General features: G+C 31.1%; 1 protein-coding gene across 1 annotated transcript in view; it reads right to left on the reverse strand.

Annotated features, from left to right (window-relative positions):
* LOC143058133 (uncharacterized) overlaps nt 1–6,164 on the reverse strand; it is a 50,634-nt gene extending 44,470 nt beyond the window's left edge. Inside the window, exon 1 of the mRNA XM_076231594.1 lies at nt 5,947–6,164. Coding sequence (XP_076087709.1) covers nt 5,947–6,046 — 100 coding nt within the window. The 5' untranslated portion in view covers nt 6,047–6,164. The remainder of the gene's footprint in view (nt 1–5,946) is intronic.
* Nucleotides 6,165–18,651: the final 12,487 nt, after the last annotated feature.

The following is an 18,651-nucleotide window of genomic DNA, read 5'->3' on the forward strand; positions in this document are numbered from 1 at the left end:
GTGAAATAAGAACTAAACATTGAAGTATCTCTAAAAACAGATGACTTTAAAGGAGTAAATTTTATAACAAAAGTAAGACTTTTTCTCAATTAAATGTCCACGTTCACCATTTCAGACTTAAAGGTGTAATCGCATGTTTTAATCCATATGTGTTCAATATGTCAGGTCACAATATATGTTATAATTCAAATTAACAATAGATTTTGAAAATCAAATATTGATACAGAAATATGACTTACAAAATTTAAATGTTGGTTTTAATGTTTTAATACATTTTAAGTATGAATGAATGACAACGTTTCATATAAGAGTGAGTGGGGATAAAACTTTAAAAGCCATATTAAATTTTATGTTTATTTAACACCCATTCAATACAATCAATAATCAATATGCATATTATATCAGAAAATATATCAAAAAGTAAAATCACAAAAATACTGAACTCCGAGGAAAATTCAAAACGGAAAGTCCCCAATCAAATGGCAAAATCAAATGATAAAACACACAAAACGAATGGACAACAACTGACATATTGCTGACTTGTTACAAACATTTTCAAATGTAGAAAATGGTGGATTAAACCTGGTTTTATAGCGCTTAACCTCTCACTTGTATGACAGTTGCATCAAATTCCGTTAATTTTTACAGCGATGCGTGAACAAAACAGACATATTCGGTAAAATAGTCAAAATATGGTTACAGCAGTCATCACTGTGTTACAATCTCTAATAAAAGTTATTTATTTTTTTCATACACTGTCGAATATAATCAAATGTTTTATTAAACATATGATGATATGTACTGATGGAGAGTATAGTCATTTTCCCATTTTACTAATACTTTCAGGTGCACTGCTGGTGTAGTTTTATTCCCCGAGGGTATAACCAGCCCAGTAGTCAGCACATCTGACATGAATCATCATTGATATGGTCATATTTATAAATTAACTGTTTACAAAACTTTGAATTTTTTAAATACTAAGGCTTATCTACCTCAGGAATATATTACCTTGGCTGTATTTGGCAAAACTTTTAGGAATTTTGGTCCTCAATGCTATTCAACTTTGTGCTTTATTTGGCCTTTTTAATTTTATTTAATTCGAGCGTCACTGATGAGTTCTTTGTAGACATAACGCGCGTCTGGCGTAAATGAAAGTTTTAAAACCTGGTATCTATGATGAGTTTATTTGCATGTATCTTTAAACGTATGCACTGTATAAAACAGACGATTTTTTTTCAAACAAGTATGTCGAAATTTTTTGTTTTAATTTGAAGATTACTCTCACTTAAATCGTGTCTTGTGATTAATAATATAAGTATAGTTTGTCTTAAAAACAATACGCCTCTTAACATATCATTTTATTTCAAATGTATTTAGAATTCTTTAGACTTCTTTCTAATTTTATCCATTCATTCCAATGATGAAATTGGATGATTTGTTAACGGGGCTAATTGGCTGTAAAATTACGAAATAATTCAAGGGGCTTGACTTCATAGTGATTTTACCACGGGTTGGCCTTTATGCCAAATATTTTACCACGAGCCACAGCGAGTGGTAAAATATCGGCTCAAAGTGCAAACCCGTGGTAAATAAAATCAGTATTAATTCAAGCCCCTATGAATTATTTGGATTCTAATAGGACAAATACGGCATTTATTTTGAATCGAATCGCTCTAGGTGAAGGCAAATATTTGCCATTCTCATAAAAAAAGCGCACTATCAAATTGACGTAAAAGAACTGAACAAACTGAATTAGTGACTTGCTTATACTATTTACAATAACGTAGTTAGATAGGTTTTAATGATTTTAAATGATCATTTTACTTAAAATGGCATATATGTATAAACAGAATGTCTTATTACACACTTAAGCATTGTTTGTTAGAGTTTCCTTGTTGATGAAGATTTTCGGTTTCAGAATCGTGTATTTTGTATTTTCCCGTAAAATGCTTATATTCCGTTCTATGACGTCAGACAGTTCTTTCATAAAAAAGCGTATGGCGTTTGAGTACGATCAGAACAGATCAAACGATATATTCATATTTTACCACGGGCTTATTTTTAAAAGATAAATATTTTTGACAGAATTGTACAATCTTGATCGAATACTCAACTTCTATATAAATGCAATATTGCAAAACGAATGATATATGAAAAATTAATAAAAAATAAAATGACAAGTAATTATGTTTCATATATTTTAATATCTCTTAATAATTATTACTCTATGATAAGAATGACATGGATATTTTAAGATTCTTTGACAAAGGATCGAATATTTTTAATATCAGTCATTTCTCTATCAAACCATTGTTCAAAAGAAACTTAGCAATCAGTAATATGCACTTGGTCCACTTTAGAACCAATATCAGAAAATCACTGTTTACTATTCAGATTTACAATTGCATTAAAATATAACTATTAACTATTGGAAAACAGAAACACATCAACACAAAAAGATTTGAAAATACTTAAATATTTCTATTCCTCAGTACGTCACTCTTATGCTATCTCAATTATTAAGATTGGAGACTTATAAATATGTACTCCAAACATGAAGAACGATCCCCACATCTGTCTTTTTTAAATGTATATGGTTTATTGTACAGCATTGATTATATGAGACCAATTGTCCGTATATACTGTTTGGTTCTGATTGGGGTAGTATGCATATGAGGGGAAGTCCGGTTTTGAACGGAAATATTTTTTTCCGACACCTATCGGTAGTATTGTTATACGTAAAACCATGTAACAATGCAATGAGCAGCCTCTAGTATGTTGAAGAGCAGATTCCCGCCCCTTTGTATGTTTCATTTTGGTCTTTTGTGCATAGTTGTCTCATTTGCAATCATACCACATCTTCTTTTTTATATTGTCAGCTACCGAATTAAACTATTTACCGGATTTGTAATAACATTAGCAACACGACGGGTGTCACATGTGGAGCAGAATCTTCTTACTCTTCCGGAGCACCTGAGATCACTCCAGCCCTTGTTCGTGTTGCTTAGTCTTTATTTTTCTTTGTTGTGTCTTCTGTATTATTATTTGTCTGTCTTTTAATTTTTAGCGATGACATTGTCAGTTTATTTTCAATCTATGAGTTTGACTGTCCCTCTGGTATCTTTCGTCCCTCTTTTGTTTATGTATTGCTTTATTGCTTTTTTATTCTTGTAGTTATAAAATATCCGCTTGAAATATCCGTACTATATGAAAAGTATCATACCTGTTTCGGAAATAATTGATTTGGTGATTTGTCTTACCGTAGAATATTTTCTTAATAAAAAAAAATCCATGACATACAAAAGATGATAATGAATTAAACGATCGTAATGATAATAACTAGGTCCCTAAAATCTGCGTTCGAAAGTTGAAAGAATAGTGTTTGTCTTAATAAAAAATAATGATTTAAAAGTAGTTTGTAATATTATAAATCATTTTTATAGCCAAGGCGTTGATTAATTAGGGATAAAGTCGTTATGGTCATTAATGGTATAAATAAGAAAAAGGAAGGATATCCCCCAAGGTATTTGGAACCCTGGCTGATAGTTTGATTACAGATTTGAAATTTACCAAACGAGACAAAGGTTAATGTCTTTACAATCTACAATGTTGTAGACTTCTAGCTGTCAATTGTTTTCATACATTTTTTTTCTTCAGGTACTTTTCGTATTGCTTGCCTGTTCTAGCTGAAATATCTTTTCAATGTATTGCTAAGACAAAATACTCGACATGAATACTTATCACTAGTAGAATATTGACTCTTGGGTGTCTGTTGCTCGAACAATTTTAGTAAGCCGGTATCGCCGTCAGTCTTTGCCAAACTAATTTAGTGTTTAATAAAAGTAAAATTTCAGTATGAAGCTTTACTAGGCAATTAACATAGAGTTTAAGAGTTCATTTATAGTATTTTTGTGGTAATCTTTGATAAAGATAAATCGAATTAGACTTCTGATATCATATTTTAATCCGTTTGTATTTTGAGTAGCAGATGGATCGCAATATGTTCAAAGTTGTTGATATACTAATATCATCGTTATCATATTATTATTGTTAAAAGTCTATTTAGATTTCTATGTCAGCATAAAGAATGTTGAACATTTCCGATTTATATAGTTGCTTTTATGTTTTGACCAGAGGCCTAGACAAACCAATGTTATTATTGATCAAATGCGAAACTATATTCATGAAACATACAGTTAATCTATTATAAATTGGCATATCGATCAGTATTTCTCCGTTTTTAAAAATTAGAATATGTGGTAATTTCCGATGGGATAACTCTTCATTTTATCCATCAAACAATTTGGAAGTAACCTAGAAACAATATATCATCATCATAAGGCCTTCAACAATGACCAAACCCATGCTACACAGCAAGCTACAAACGGTCACAAAATGACACAGTGTTATATATAAGTCAAATTTCAGTATGAAGCATTACTATGCAAATGAAATAAAGTTTAAAACATCATTTATAGTATTTTTGTGGTAATCTTTGACAAAGATAATTAGACTACTAGTATTCTCATGTCAGCATTGATTGTTAAACATTTCCGATTCGAAAAGTTGATTATTTGTTTAGACCAGAGGTGAACCAACAAACATATCGATAACTTTTGTATCCCTACACCCCGAACCGTATATAAAAACCTTACTTTTACTGAAATATTTTGAAATATTCTGCGTATAAAACTAATGTTGTTTTGGCGGGTATTGTTCATCTTATTTTGGGCTTAACTGTACTTAAAATTAATGCTGAATACAAATATATGTATCACTTTCTTTTACGGTAAGATATCTACTTGTGTTACACTTAATATGATTAAAGTTATCAAAAGTACCGGGATTATAATTTTATACGCCAGACGCGCGTTTCGTCTACATAAGACTCATCAGTAACGCTCAGATCAAAATAAAGAAAAGCCAAACAAATACAATGTTGAAGAGCATTGAGGACCCAACATTCCAAAACGTTGTGCCAAATACGGCTTAGGTAATCTACTCCTGGGGTAAGAAAATCCTTAGTTTTTCGAAAAATTCAAAGTTTTGTAAACAGAAAATTTATAAAAATGACCATATAATTGATATTCATGTCAACACCGAAGTGCTGACTACTGGGCTGGTGATACCATTGGGGACGAAACGTCCACCAGCAGTGGCGTCGACCCAGTGGTGTAAATAGTTCTCAAAAGTACCAGGATTATATTTGTATACGCCAGACGCGCGTTTCGTCTAAATAAAACTCATCAGTGACGCTCAGATCAAAATAGTTAAAAGATATGATAATATACTTTAGATTATCACATTTTCAGTTCGTTTTTTTTTGTGTCTCTCTAACTTAATACTTAGCTTTGCAAAATAAAACACTCTACGTTTTAAAGAACAAACACGATTAACGAAGAATTGATGTATATAACATATAACCAATTTGTTTTTTTCTAAATCACAAGGCAGAGGCCAGAGAAACATATATCCAAAGTCCACGTGTTATATTGAAATAAAATTATTTACAATCTTAGTAAACCAAACATTGAAAATTGAAATGGGGAATGTGTCGAAGATTCAACAACTCGATCAAACAGAAGACAACAGCCGAAGGCCACCGATGGGTCTTCAATGCAGCGGGAAACTCCCGCACCCGGCGGCATCCTTTAACTGGCCCCTTAACACATATGTATACTAGTTCAGTGATCATGGACGTCATACTAAACTCCGAATTATACACAAGAAACGCACAACAATACGCCCATAAAAAACTCAAAAGGTAACAAAAGAAAATAAGCAAAATGACAATAATACATTGAATAACAACAGACTACTAGCAGTTACCTACATGCCAACCCTTTATTTAACTTCAATTTCACTTACCATAATGGTACTATAATCAAGAACAGTGCACTTTATAAAACTTTTTTTTATTTCAATTATCTTTAATCTATAACCAACCTTTGAATTGAACATCAGCATCAGTTGGAAGTCTCAAAAAAGAATCTACTTTTGTCGTCGATAACAGAGTCACGAGTGAAATGATAAAAATTAAGTCCATCGTACAAGATAAGCTTCACTCCTAATAGTCGCACCAAAATCCTTTTAAATATATCCTTGATTGGTGAGTCTTCTAATATTGAAAATATTAAAACTTAATAACTGTTATGTATAGAAATGACCATTTGTTTCTAGAGGGTCAAATTATTAAATACCAATACTTGTACTTCTGAATTCTTATATTTGCTTAAATTCGTTTGACATAGAGAAACACAAAAGAAGCCTAAAATAGAGAACAAATTATATATCAATAATTTCCAATGCCATATAATTTTCAAAAGAAGTATATCTGATACATATTTTGGCAAATCACAAAGAAAATAAAACATGAATTGCTCGAAACGTGTAATTATATATTCTCTTTATGCTAGGTGCATTACAAAAATTTGTAAAACAGTTGGCACAATTTAAGGATAAGCGGACAAATAAAAAAAAACCATCAATTCCTACAGCTATCACGTTTACTTACATTATTAAAAGATTGTTTATAATGTCAATATGCTATAATAAGAAACTTCAAAGTCTAACGTCATCATTATTGTGAGATTCAAACATTCGATTCTTCTCGTATTTGTTTTAATATTGATTTGTGCTATTTGTACAAAAGAACACTTTTCTATCACTAAGTGAACCTTAGATTTGTTTAACAAGGGTGACTTGACATAAAATCGATATTGCACGAACTATCCATATATTACTTTGTTTCGGATGTAGAGACAACAGTAGGTTTCGTAGCTGAAATATAAATTACAATGCTGCGATATTATGCTTTATGTGTTACTTAAACGCTTCTGATAGGTTTCTTTAAATGGACGATTAACGTTAGATATTTTTTCTGCCTCTTAGTAAACTATATAGATGGAGGAATTTAAAAGTTTTAGTCAACAGTTTTAATTAATAATGTTAAACTAGGTTCACACCGCCGATCAGATCAACTCGATCGAGCCCGATCAAGACAAATTACGTGATCGGGAGACTGGTCTGACTCAATCGATAAGAATGTTCGGGATAGTCTACCTTGATCGTCATCGATCTGACTTTCTACCCGAGAGTTTTTGAGAATTCGTCGAGTAGCGGTCGAATTGATCGGAAAAGGCCCCGAAGTGACAATGTAAAACAATTTAAACGAGAATTTGGCTATATAACTTTTTTGATCTGAGTGTCATTGAAGATTCTTATGAAGACGAAACGCAAATGGGGCCGTTAGTTTTCTCGTTTGAATTGTTTTACATTGTCTTTTCGGGGCCTTTTATAGCTGACTATGCGGCATTGGCTTTGCTTATTGTTGAAGGCCGTACGGTGACCTATGGTTGTTAATTTCTGTATCATTTGGTCTCTTGTTGAGAGTTGTCTCATTTGCAATCATACCACATCTTTTTTATATATCGTAATTTATCGTTTTACGATTCCTTGTATGTTATTGACTTTGTATGATGTTATTTACTCAGTAAAGGCATAGATTCACTCGTGGCTCGGTAATACATGTCACTTCGTTATTGTGCTATGGTCAGTTTGTGTATGCTTGTCTTTCATTTTTGATTATGGACTTTGTCTAAATGTCATTCTGGTATTATAACACAATGTTGACTGGTGTCAGCCAAATTTTGATATTTTTACCATTTTTTTGTATTATTCACACATTATTTACAATATAACGGAATTTTATGCGAAGTGAAAGGTTTAGCTGTCTAACAAACCAGGTTTAATCTATCATTTTCTACATAAAAAAAGCCTGTACCAAGTCAGGAGTATAACAGTTGCAGTCCATTCGTATGATGTGTTTGAGCTTTCAATTTTACCATTTGATTAGGGACTTTCCGTTTTGGAATTTTCTCTGAGTATTTTTGAAATAAATTTTTTTGATTACTTTGAGTTTGTATTAATAAAGTCTTAAAACGAGGTGACCGCTCCATTTACATATGATGTAATGCCTAAAACTACGATGGTTGAAGCTATATCTGTTGTTCTTTATTAGGAACTGGATTATAAAAGTGAAATACGAGTTTGAATTAATTCTACAACAGGACAAAACACTGTCTGAGTCAATTAAGCATTTCATTTTATCTACACGATTTAAGAGGGGAAAAAACTTCTATTGTTGATTTGGTGTATTTCTATGGCATAATATCAAACATGTTAAATATTGAATGCTTTGTATAGGTGTAACTTCAAAATATACGACGTTAAAATCCATTTTTTTTTTTTTTAATTCCAGTCACTTTAAGTCACAAATTTTATATACATAATTTAAATTTATTTTAACAAACATTTCGATTAAACAAGTTCGTACTTCTGTTTCAATATTTGATCTTCCGGAAGTTATTGTCCGTTTAAAATGACATTTATTGAGTCTAAATATTTTGATTACTTGACAAATAAAACACAATGCTTCACCTTATACAAATGTTATAGATTGAAATAAACAATTAATTTCACCATAGCCGAAAATGAAAACCTTTTTTGAGATACAGACTTTAGAGGGTTGATTCATTTAACGAAACCTTGCTAGAATAAAAGAAAAGCTATTAGGACAGTATGTTTGTGTCAAAAAATATAGGTTCGCGCTGCTTTAATGGCGGAATTTGAACTTATATCCAATGTCTATCAGTTTTTTACTTAAAAAAATACAGGTCTCGTCCTAGCATTTAAAACATCTGAGTTCCGCTAGGGCTAAAGAAATTATTTTCTGGCCCTAAGTATAATGCAGAATATACGAAGTCTCTAATAAGACCAAAAAAACGGCCGCACATATCAACCAATGAGATTAAGCTATACTCTTAGTTCGGAATACCATGGTATGCTCATAAATGGCTGCGCCCATAAAATCAAATGGTTTATTGTAACATAAAGTGTTGAAAGATAAATGTGGGGAATTAACGTACTTATCTCAAGACGCAGACTTATAACATTTAATATATAAAAATATATATGTGGGTTGATTGCCATTGAGAAAACTCGCCACAAGAATCCAAATGACACAGAAATTAATTATACATCATCGAATGTCCATCAACAATGAGTTAAACCTATACCTAATAGTCAGATATAAAATACCCCGAAATGACAAAGTGAAAACAATTAAAACGAGAAATCTAACCGCCAGATTAATGTACAATCAAAATGATAAAAAAAACAAATATGGTATACATTACTAACCAGAACCACTGAATTATAGGCTCCTGACTTGGAACTGGTACATATTTCATGTGGCATTGTTTTCCCCCAGATTTAAGGACAAGTTTATATATAATGAAATATTATTATTGTATTTTAAATGAAATAATTTTATTTCACTACTCTTGACGTAAAATCTCATGATAATTCGTATCATATAATAGATGAAACTATGAATTGTAAAATAAATTTAATAACTTATAACCGAAAAAAAAAACGATACAACATATTTGATATTAGTACTTGGTCTCTTTAACAATATATTGTTATCTTTGTAATGAACAACAATTGTGTAAAAATATTTACGTTAATATATGTAAGATGTAATAAAACATTTGTCAACATGGCCTTAACATCGATGTAATACCTAGAGCTACGTAATTATTTATGTAAATAAAGGCAGCAGCGTTATATCGCTATTTAATCATAAATCGTTTGAGGAAAAAAAACAATCCGGGTTACAAAATAAAACTGCGAGAAACACATGAATTACAAAAGGAGAACAACGTTACAACAGAAACACAACACGAAAATGCAACACACACAGAAATGAACTATTATATAACAAGGGCCATTTTTCCTGACTTGGTACAGGACATTTAAAGAAAAAATGGTGGGTTGAATATGTTTTTGTAGCTAGCCAAAACTCCCGTTTTTATGGCATTGTTAAATATTAAATTAAAATGGCAATATTACATGACAGGACTACAATACAATTAAATATTTACAGTAATTAAGCATTAAATTTAATAAGAAAATAAGAAAAAAAATCATACATTTTTTAAAAGTTTTTGCTCTTGTGAAAATCAAACAAGATATGCAGGTCTTTTAATCAGACATTCAAAGCGTCAGTAAATTTAAATGAAAATATAATTAAGAGATAATTAACGCATAAAGTTCACAAAAAATTTATGTTGTTTCTATCTAACATTTGTGAATATAATCTTAATCTTGAAGTAACGAATTCGAAGTAATGAATAACATAGTAGTTAACACTATGACGATATTTATCGTGTTGAGAGAAGAATACAATGATTTTGTTCCTATATTTTAATAATGTAACCATATTTACAGTTATATTGCATTGATTATTTCAAATGACAAAAACGTCAGGCTTCCATTGTAAGAAACTAAAAAAAAACATATGTATGTTTATTTTAACATTAACAACTTCTATATTTCCATAATTTAATCAAAATAGAATACAGGGACACATAAAAAGTAATATCACAAAAATTCTGAACTCCGAGGAAAACTCAAAACGGAAAGTCCATAAACTTGCATAATACATACGAAACTGTCAAAATATGGATGTACATGTATGTCCCAAAAGAGGGACGAAAGATACCAGATGGACAGTCCAACTCATAAATCGAAAATAAATTGACAACGTTTTGGCTAAAAAAAGGAAAAGACAAACATACAAATAATAGTACACAAGACACAACATAGAAAAATAAAGACTAAACAACACAAACCTCACCAAAACTTGGTGTGAACTCAGGGGCTCTAGAAAGGAGAGCAGATCCTGCTCCACCACATATGGCACCCGTCGTGTTGCTCATGTTGTTACAAATCTGGTAAAAAGTCCAAGTTTTAAACATATCAAATATTCAATGTCAAATTCATTAAAAAAACACACACCATGTTAGGCGACTCTATATTTTCTTATTTTCAGCATAAATCAAAGAAATTCACCAGTAGTATTGTATTAAAAAGATCTATAATATACACGAATCAATATTTTTTTACAGGTACTATAACCAAATCACGATTTTTAAAGGTATAATAAATATTCGATTTCTTTAAGACTTTTCATATGTCATTAAAATCTAATTGACAATTTTGGTCTAAAATTCACTGACAGTTGTTTTGATATAGAGACAATAAAGTACTAGTAATTGAAAAAAAGTAAAAACACAAAAATACTGAACTCCGAGGAAAATTCAAAATGGAAAATCCAAAATCAAAAGGCAAAATCAAAAGTCCAAACACATCAAACCAATGGATAACAACTGTCATATTCCTGACTTGGTACAGGCATTCTCTAATGTAGAAAATGGTGGATTGAACCTGGTTTTATAGCTAGCTAAACCTCTCACTTGTATGACAGTCGTATCACATTCCATTACATTGTCAACGATGCATGAACAAAACAAACATACTCAAAGAGTAAAAAATGTCCAAAAATAGGGGTACAGCAGTCAATATTGTGTTATCATCTTAATATTACTATAAAAACAACAACTGTAACGAAGAAGCACAAAAAGGCATACAGATTTCTTGAATGTGAATATTCAATTCAAGGAAACGTACAAGTGGTATGATGGCATCTCTTCCAATTTGTATTAAATTGCGTATGTGTATTGAAAGGGGGAAATCAAAGGTAAAGGTCAATATAAAAATAGAAATAACAAAAATACCGATTGCAAACTCCAAGGAAAATTCAAATCCGTGGGTACGTTACCAAATGGCAAAGCTCCTTTTCATTAAATGAAGGTAAAACAAGTGTCATATTCCTTATTTTGGTAAAACCATTTAATATTAACACAATGAGAAGAAATTATATGTTTAATGTCTTAAAAGAGGTTTTGTGACGCATACATTTCCGCAGTGTGTTTTGTACGTTGAAGTTTTGTAATGAAAGTTTATTTTTCTTTGATAGATTTGTTTATGCTGTTTCCGTCAAATTTAGCAGTTGCCAATTGTGCGTTACAAATAAGACTAACTGGTAGCATTTGACTAGCATCCCCTGTTTAAAACTTGTTGTTATTCCTACACTTCATTAGTAACTGGTATGTTCTATCTATTTTTTACCAAATCGTGCATCCCATAGTTTGTACTCGTTGACAGTGATACACATAATTGAAAGTTACAGACTAATTTTCTTACACACATTACAAACAGTATTATGTGGGAACGGGCGTATAAAAAGCGGATTCCTAACTGCCAGAACGAATTTGAACTTATCAGCTGATGTAAGAGATAATCTCTTATCACATAAAAAATAGCCATTTATTTATTTTTCGATATAACACTTGTCAAAATTATTTCCTTAGCAAACATTAAGATCAGTATTTTAAAAACAATACTAAAATAGATAATGAGAATTTCTTCTGTTTCTCTTTTAGATGCAATTATTGGCATTAGCTAAATAGGAAAATCAAATAATACAATTTCAACCATAATAAAAAAAAAACTAAACTCATTGATACTGAAACTAAAGACACACAGATAACACATACAGCTACAAGTAAAACAAACAAAATCAAAGCTCGTCAGATAAATGATTTTGTTTAACATGATTTAGGGATAATTTAAGATTACCTTTGAACTCAATATCAGCATCCTTTGGAAATCTCAAGAATGAGTCTACATTCGTCGTCAATAAAATTGTCATGAGTGAAATTATGAACAAAACGTCCATCCTTCAAAAGCAGTTAACTTTCAACATCCTAATTCTAATTTATTTTGGGCGTACTTATTTCTTAATGCAGTATATACATTTGATATTATTAATTTTATTCAAAATGGCAAGATAATGACCTACGAATAACGTATAGGCGTGAGATTGTACCATACATGCGTTATCATATTGCATACATGTCCTAGTACATTTGTACCTTTGATAACTATTTACATAAGCATGATATTTTCTAATTATTTAGTGAAAGACGACCTACTGTTTGAATGTACATCATGCTATAAAACAATGAACGTATAAATGAACAAAAATTTAAATGTTTTGTTATAAATATAAGTATCACAGATGTCATATATATCTTTTTGTCGTACATGCAGTTCTATTAACCACATTTCCCGTGTCTATAAATCCATCATTGACATTTTTCACACTCGAGTCATAATAGTACAGTGAAAAATGTTAATCGTCTTATAACTCAATCCACTGTCAGGTGTGTATTGTGTCGCGCAATTTGCTGTTTTCTGCGTTATTGTTTGGGAGACAATGTTTTATCTTCTGAAAATTGTGGGATTTTTTTCTTTATTAGTCCTTCTCGCGATATATTCCTAATTTTTTAATAGTATCTCCCCATATACTGTTACAGAATCTATTGATGTCTGGGTAATATTTTCAAAAGCATACACCAAAACGTTGTGATTGGTTAAAAACGTTCTAAACAATTGAAATTCAACCAATTATCTAACGTTATTTTCATTTTGGTGTACGAACAATGAGATTACCCATAGTCCTTTAGATTCTGAAAAGGCGAATTGATATTAGATGGGTCTAGATTTGTAAGTTATACACATAATGGACTAATCATTATTTATATTATTGCAATCGTAAATGCATCATTCTCACCACATGAATGGACTGTCACAAATAATCAAGTTTTTTAATTATCATTTTGGCATCATTGAAAGCAATCTTTCAATTGTTGGTTAAACATCGTCCTAGGTGATTTCGGGTTATTGACTTGTGACAAACGCATGAAGATTGTGACAGGATTTACCACAGCATAACATATAGCAATTTACAATAAAAAAAATAATAATATACTTTTAAGTTACACCAATATAAGTAAGAATACATTTAAATGATTCGTAATGTAGTTATCTGATAAGCATATAACAGTAACGTGTGCCCAAATTTAAGTAACACATATGTTGTAGCACTTGAAACAGTAAACTGGTAGAACTTGAAACAGTAAACTGACGAATTGCTACCAACAACAACAATCAGGTCCAGCAAACCACCTCCTACCGAAAAAAAATAAACATAACTAACAGAAAAAAAAAAGAAAAGAAAAGAAAAAACAAAAAAACTTTGAAAGTGGTACATTGCAAAAGGCAATCAATGTAATGTTATCATTGCTGCAAACATATCTAATGCAATATAAAACACTTAACTTTGGAAACCATTGCATGAATGAGCGCCTTTGTTGCAAATATTTGCTTCAGAAACAAATTATTTGTTTCAATTAAAGAACTGTTCCATTCCATCTAATTGAGAGAGAAAAACAGCCATGGTACCAGAACCACGGGATACATTTGAGTAACAATCAGCAATGCATCTCAAATTGTTGCAATTTTAGCAACAATCAGACATGCATCTCAACATGCTCAAATAATAACAAAATACACATAATTAAAATCTAAATAAGCCTGAAGTTAAGAGATACTTATTTCGAGATTATATATTTGACATTGATAATTTTACATGACACATAACTGTTTTTATAAATTTTTCTAAGAAAAAGAAACATATATTCAATTTAATTTTGAAAGAATAAAACAAATATGGACTGTTTAATATTACAACCAATTGTATTCAAAAAAATGTCCTTGCCTGCATAACATACTGGAAGAAGCGCAAACTTGTTTTCTGTTGAGATCTGCGCGATATAATAAATAAAGGCAACAGTAGTATACCGCTGTTCAAAACTCATAAATCCATGGACAAAAAATAAAATCGGGGTAACAAACTAAAACTGAGGGAAACGCATTAAATATAAGAGAACAACAACACAACATTAAAATGTAACACACACAGAAACGGACTAAGCATTAGACAAAATCTTATTAGAATAACAAATATAACATCAAAACCAAATACATGAATTTGGGATAGAAAAGTACCGTGACACGTCTTATAGTAAAGTGAATTCACACTCAAAAATAAGAGAAAACAAACGACACAACTGAAACACATCGTTAAAATGTAACACACACAGAAACGAAAAGTAAAATATAACACACACAAAAAAAAGTAAAAGTTTTCAATAATAATCCTTTCAATTGTAAAGTTACTTATCTTACAGTTAATTTATGACACTTAATAGTTTTATGATGAAAACCCCCTTCTTTATAGTTACAATTCCTTGACAATGTAATGGAATTTGATACGACTGTCATACAAGTGAGAGGTTTAGCTAGCTATAAAACTAGGTTCAATCCACCATTTTCTACATTAGAGAATGCCTGTACCAAGTCAGGAATATGACATTTGTTATCCATTCGTTTGATGTGTTTGGACTTTTGATTTTGCCTTTTGATTTTGGATTTTCCTTTTTGAATTTTCCTCGGAGCAGTATTTTTGTGTTTTTACTTTTTCCTATTGCATAAAAATGGTTTTATTCAATGAAATACATATACAAATAAAAACAACAGTATAGGTCAATCGTCTCTTGTTATGCATGCCTCATCCATCATGCCAAATTATAATGAATCGAAATGTAACAATCCGAAACATTATACAATCAACAAAATAACTAAGGGAGCATGTCACTTGGAAATTGAAATATGAGATACAAACCCATCTTATATCACATCTTCATTATTCTGTTTTAGCATTCTTTTTAAAGTAAAACTAGTCATATATACCGGGCTTCAAATATTTCACGTCAAACGTACATTTTGTCTACGAAAGACTCATCAGTGGCGCTCAAATCTTAAAGTTAAAAAGGACAAATAAGGAACAAAGTTGAAGAGCATTGACGGGCCAAAATTTCCGTTTCGGCAAAATACATCGAAGGTAACATATTCCTGGGGAAGGAAACCCTGTGGATAACATCAATGCTTACATATCGGTATAAAATAATAAAAAAAAAACCTATGTAATAAATTGTGTCTTATTTATTAGAATGCTACTTCTGAATATTGGGGAATTGATAATTAGAAGCTGTAGGTATCATGTTTGTTGTATACTTACTCGGAAGTCGTCTATTCATGTCAATCGTGGGGAAAAGATCCACAAATGAAACTATCCTTTCTGAGTATTTGAAACTAATAGGGATAAATTGAAAAATAAATATTAAAAAAAGCTCCATAGGTAAAATTGAGTTATATGGACGTCCACACACATTGGAAAAACAACACTAGACTAAATAAATCGATGAACAAATATAATACAACGGTCACACATTCACTAAAATGTAGGTGATTGAATGCTAGGACATCAATGATATATACATGAAATTGAAATTGAAGAACTTTGCAAGATTGTTTCCTTGTTTGTTTTCGTCTTGTATGAATTATGCAGCACATGAATACAACGATCGGGTAGTCAGGTAACAAGCGAAATAACGAATGAGCGTAGAAATGTTAATCCACCAAGCTTAAAAAAATATGTTGTTTATAATATTAAAAAACAGCATTTTGATGTTCCATGTATTTCTTTCATTTAATCATCCTGGCTATGACAAAATGAGATTTTTCAAAATCTTGAAACAAAACAAAAATTTGTAGAAAAAGCTGCATTTGATGGGATGATATCTTCGATCTTTTGATTGGAAATAGGAGTGTTAAATGTAGAAAAATAGAATGTTAGATACAACTGAAACAAGATTGTGTCTGGAACATGTGTACTAAATTTCAAGTTGATTGGACTTTAACTTCATCAAAAACTACCTTGACCAAAAACTTGAAACACACACTTTTAATTTCTATGTTCAGTGGGCCATGACAATGGTGTCAAAAGTCTAATTTTGTTTTAAAATAAGAAAGATCATATCAAAAGGAACATGTGTACTAATTTCCAAGTTGATTGGACTTCAGCTTCAACAAAAACTACCTTGATCAAAAACTTTAACCTGAAAATCACACTTTGAATTTCTATGTTCAGTGGACCATGAAAATAGTGTCAAAAGTCTAATTTTGTTTTAAAATAAGAGAGGTCATAACATAAGGAACATGTGTACTAAGTTTCAAGTTGATTGGACTTCAGCTTCATCAAAAACTACCTTGACCAAAAACTTTAACCTGAAACGAACGGACGGACGAACGGACGAACGAACGAACACACGAACGGAGGCACAGACCAGAAAACATAATGCACCTACTACTATCGTAGGCGGGGCATAAAAATGATATATTAAGAAATAACAGTACTGTAATTCACAATCGTGTATTTTGTATTTTCCCGTAAAATGCTTCTATTCCGTTCTATGACGTCAGATAGTATTATAACAGGTGTTTTGATATAGAGACAATAAACTACTAGTTCAGGAATATAAAAAGAGGTTATGTGACGCATACATTTTAGCAGTGTGTTTTGTACGTTCAGGTATTGTTATGAACTATTAATTTTATTTTTAAGCTGTTGTCAATTGTGCGTTTCGAAAATAGACTGACTTCTTGCATTTAGATAGCAATCCATGTTCTCAAATCATTGTTATGCTTATAGTTCAAAAGTATGTGCACACTTTTTTTTACTAAATCTGTGTCAATACAGATGAAATCGTGCACCCACTTTATATGCACTCGTTAACAGTGATACACATAATTGAAAGTAACAGACAAATTTTCTTACACACATTAAATAAAGGCAACAGTAGTATACCGCTGTTCAAACTCATAAATCCATGGACAGAAAACAAAATCGGGGTAGCAAACTTAAACTTAGGGAAACGCATTAAATATAAGAAGAGAACAACGACACAACACTACAATGTAACACACACAGAAACGGACCAAGCATCAGACAAAATCCCACGAGAATAACAAATATAACATCAAAACCAAATACATGAATTTGGGATAGACAAGTACCGTGACACGTCTTATCGCAATGTGAGTTTACACTAAAAAATAAGAGAAAACAAACGACGCAACGTTAAAATGTAACACACACAGAAACGAACTATAATATAACAATGGCCATATTCCTGACTTGGTACAGGACATTTTGAAAGTAAAAAATGGCGGGTTGAACCTGGTTTTGGGGCATACCAAACCTCCCTTTTTATAGCCATGTGAAATATAACATTAAAATGACAACTCAACACCACAGGACTACAAGATAAATAAATTGGAGAATACAATTGACAGAGAAACACACGAACAACAGCCATCAAAAGGCAACAAGTTGAAAATTTTAATACGCCAGGTGTGCATTTTATCCACACAAGATCTACTAGTGATGCCCAGATACAAAAGTTTGAAAGCCGAAACAAGCACAAAGTCGAACAGCATCGAGGACCAAAAGATAAAAAATGTTGTGCCAAAAACGGCCAGGGTTTTCTGTTAGTTACCAGACCATCCTTATCATTTAGAATAATTTATACTTTTGCAAACAGTAAATTTATAAAATTACTAAACAAAAGCTGTACATGATAGAACTGAAATATTAACTAATTACAGGAAACAACTGAAATACATTACATAACCAGACATTTGCAACACAAAATGTAGACACATCCGAATAAGTTTAAACCTCAACGCCAAGTGACGTCATATTTGAAATTAAAAACAGTATTATGAGGGAACAGGCGTATAAAAAGCGGATTTCTAACTGCCAGAACGAAATTGAAATTATCAGCTGATATTATAGAAAATGTCTTGTCATATTAGAAATAGCAATTTATTTATTTTGTGAGATACAAAATGTAACACTTGTCAAAATTATTTTGCTGCGCAAACATTAAGAATTGCATTTTAGAAGCAATACTAAAAACGAGAATGAGAATGTCT

This window comes from Mytilus galloprovincialis, chromosome 14 (assembly GCF_965363235.1).
Source record: "Mytilus galloprovincialis chromosome 14, xbMytGall1.hap1.1, whole genome shotgun sequence".
NCBI classification, from domain to species: domain Eukaryota; kingdom Metazoa; phylum Mollusca; class Bivalvia; order Mytilida; family Mytilidae; genus Mytilus; species Mytilus galloprovincialis.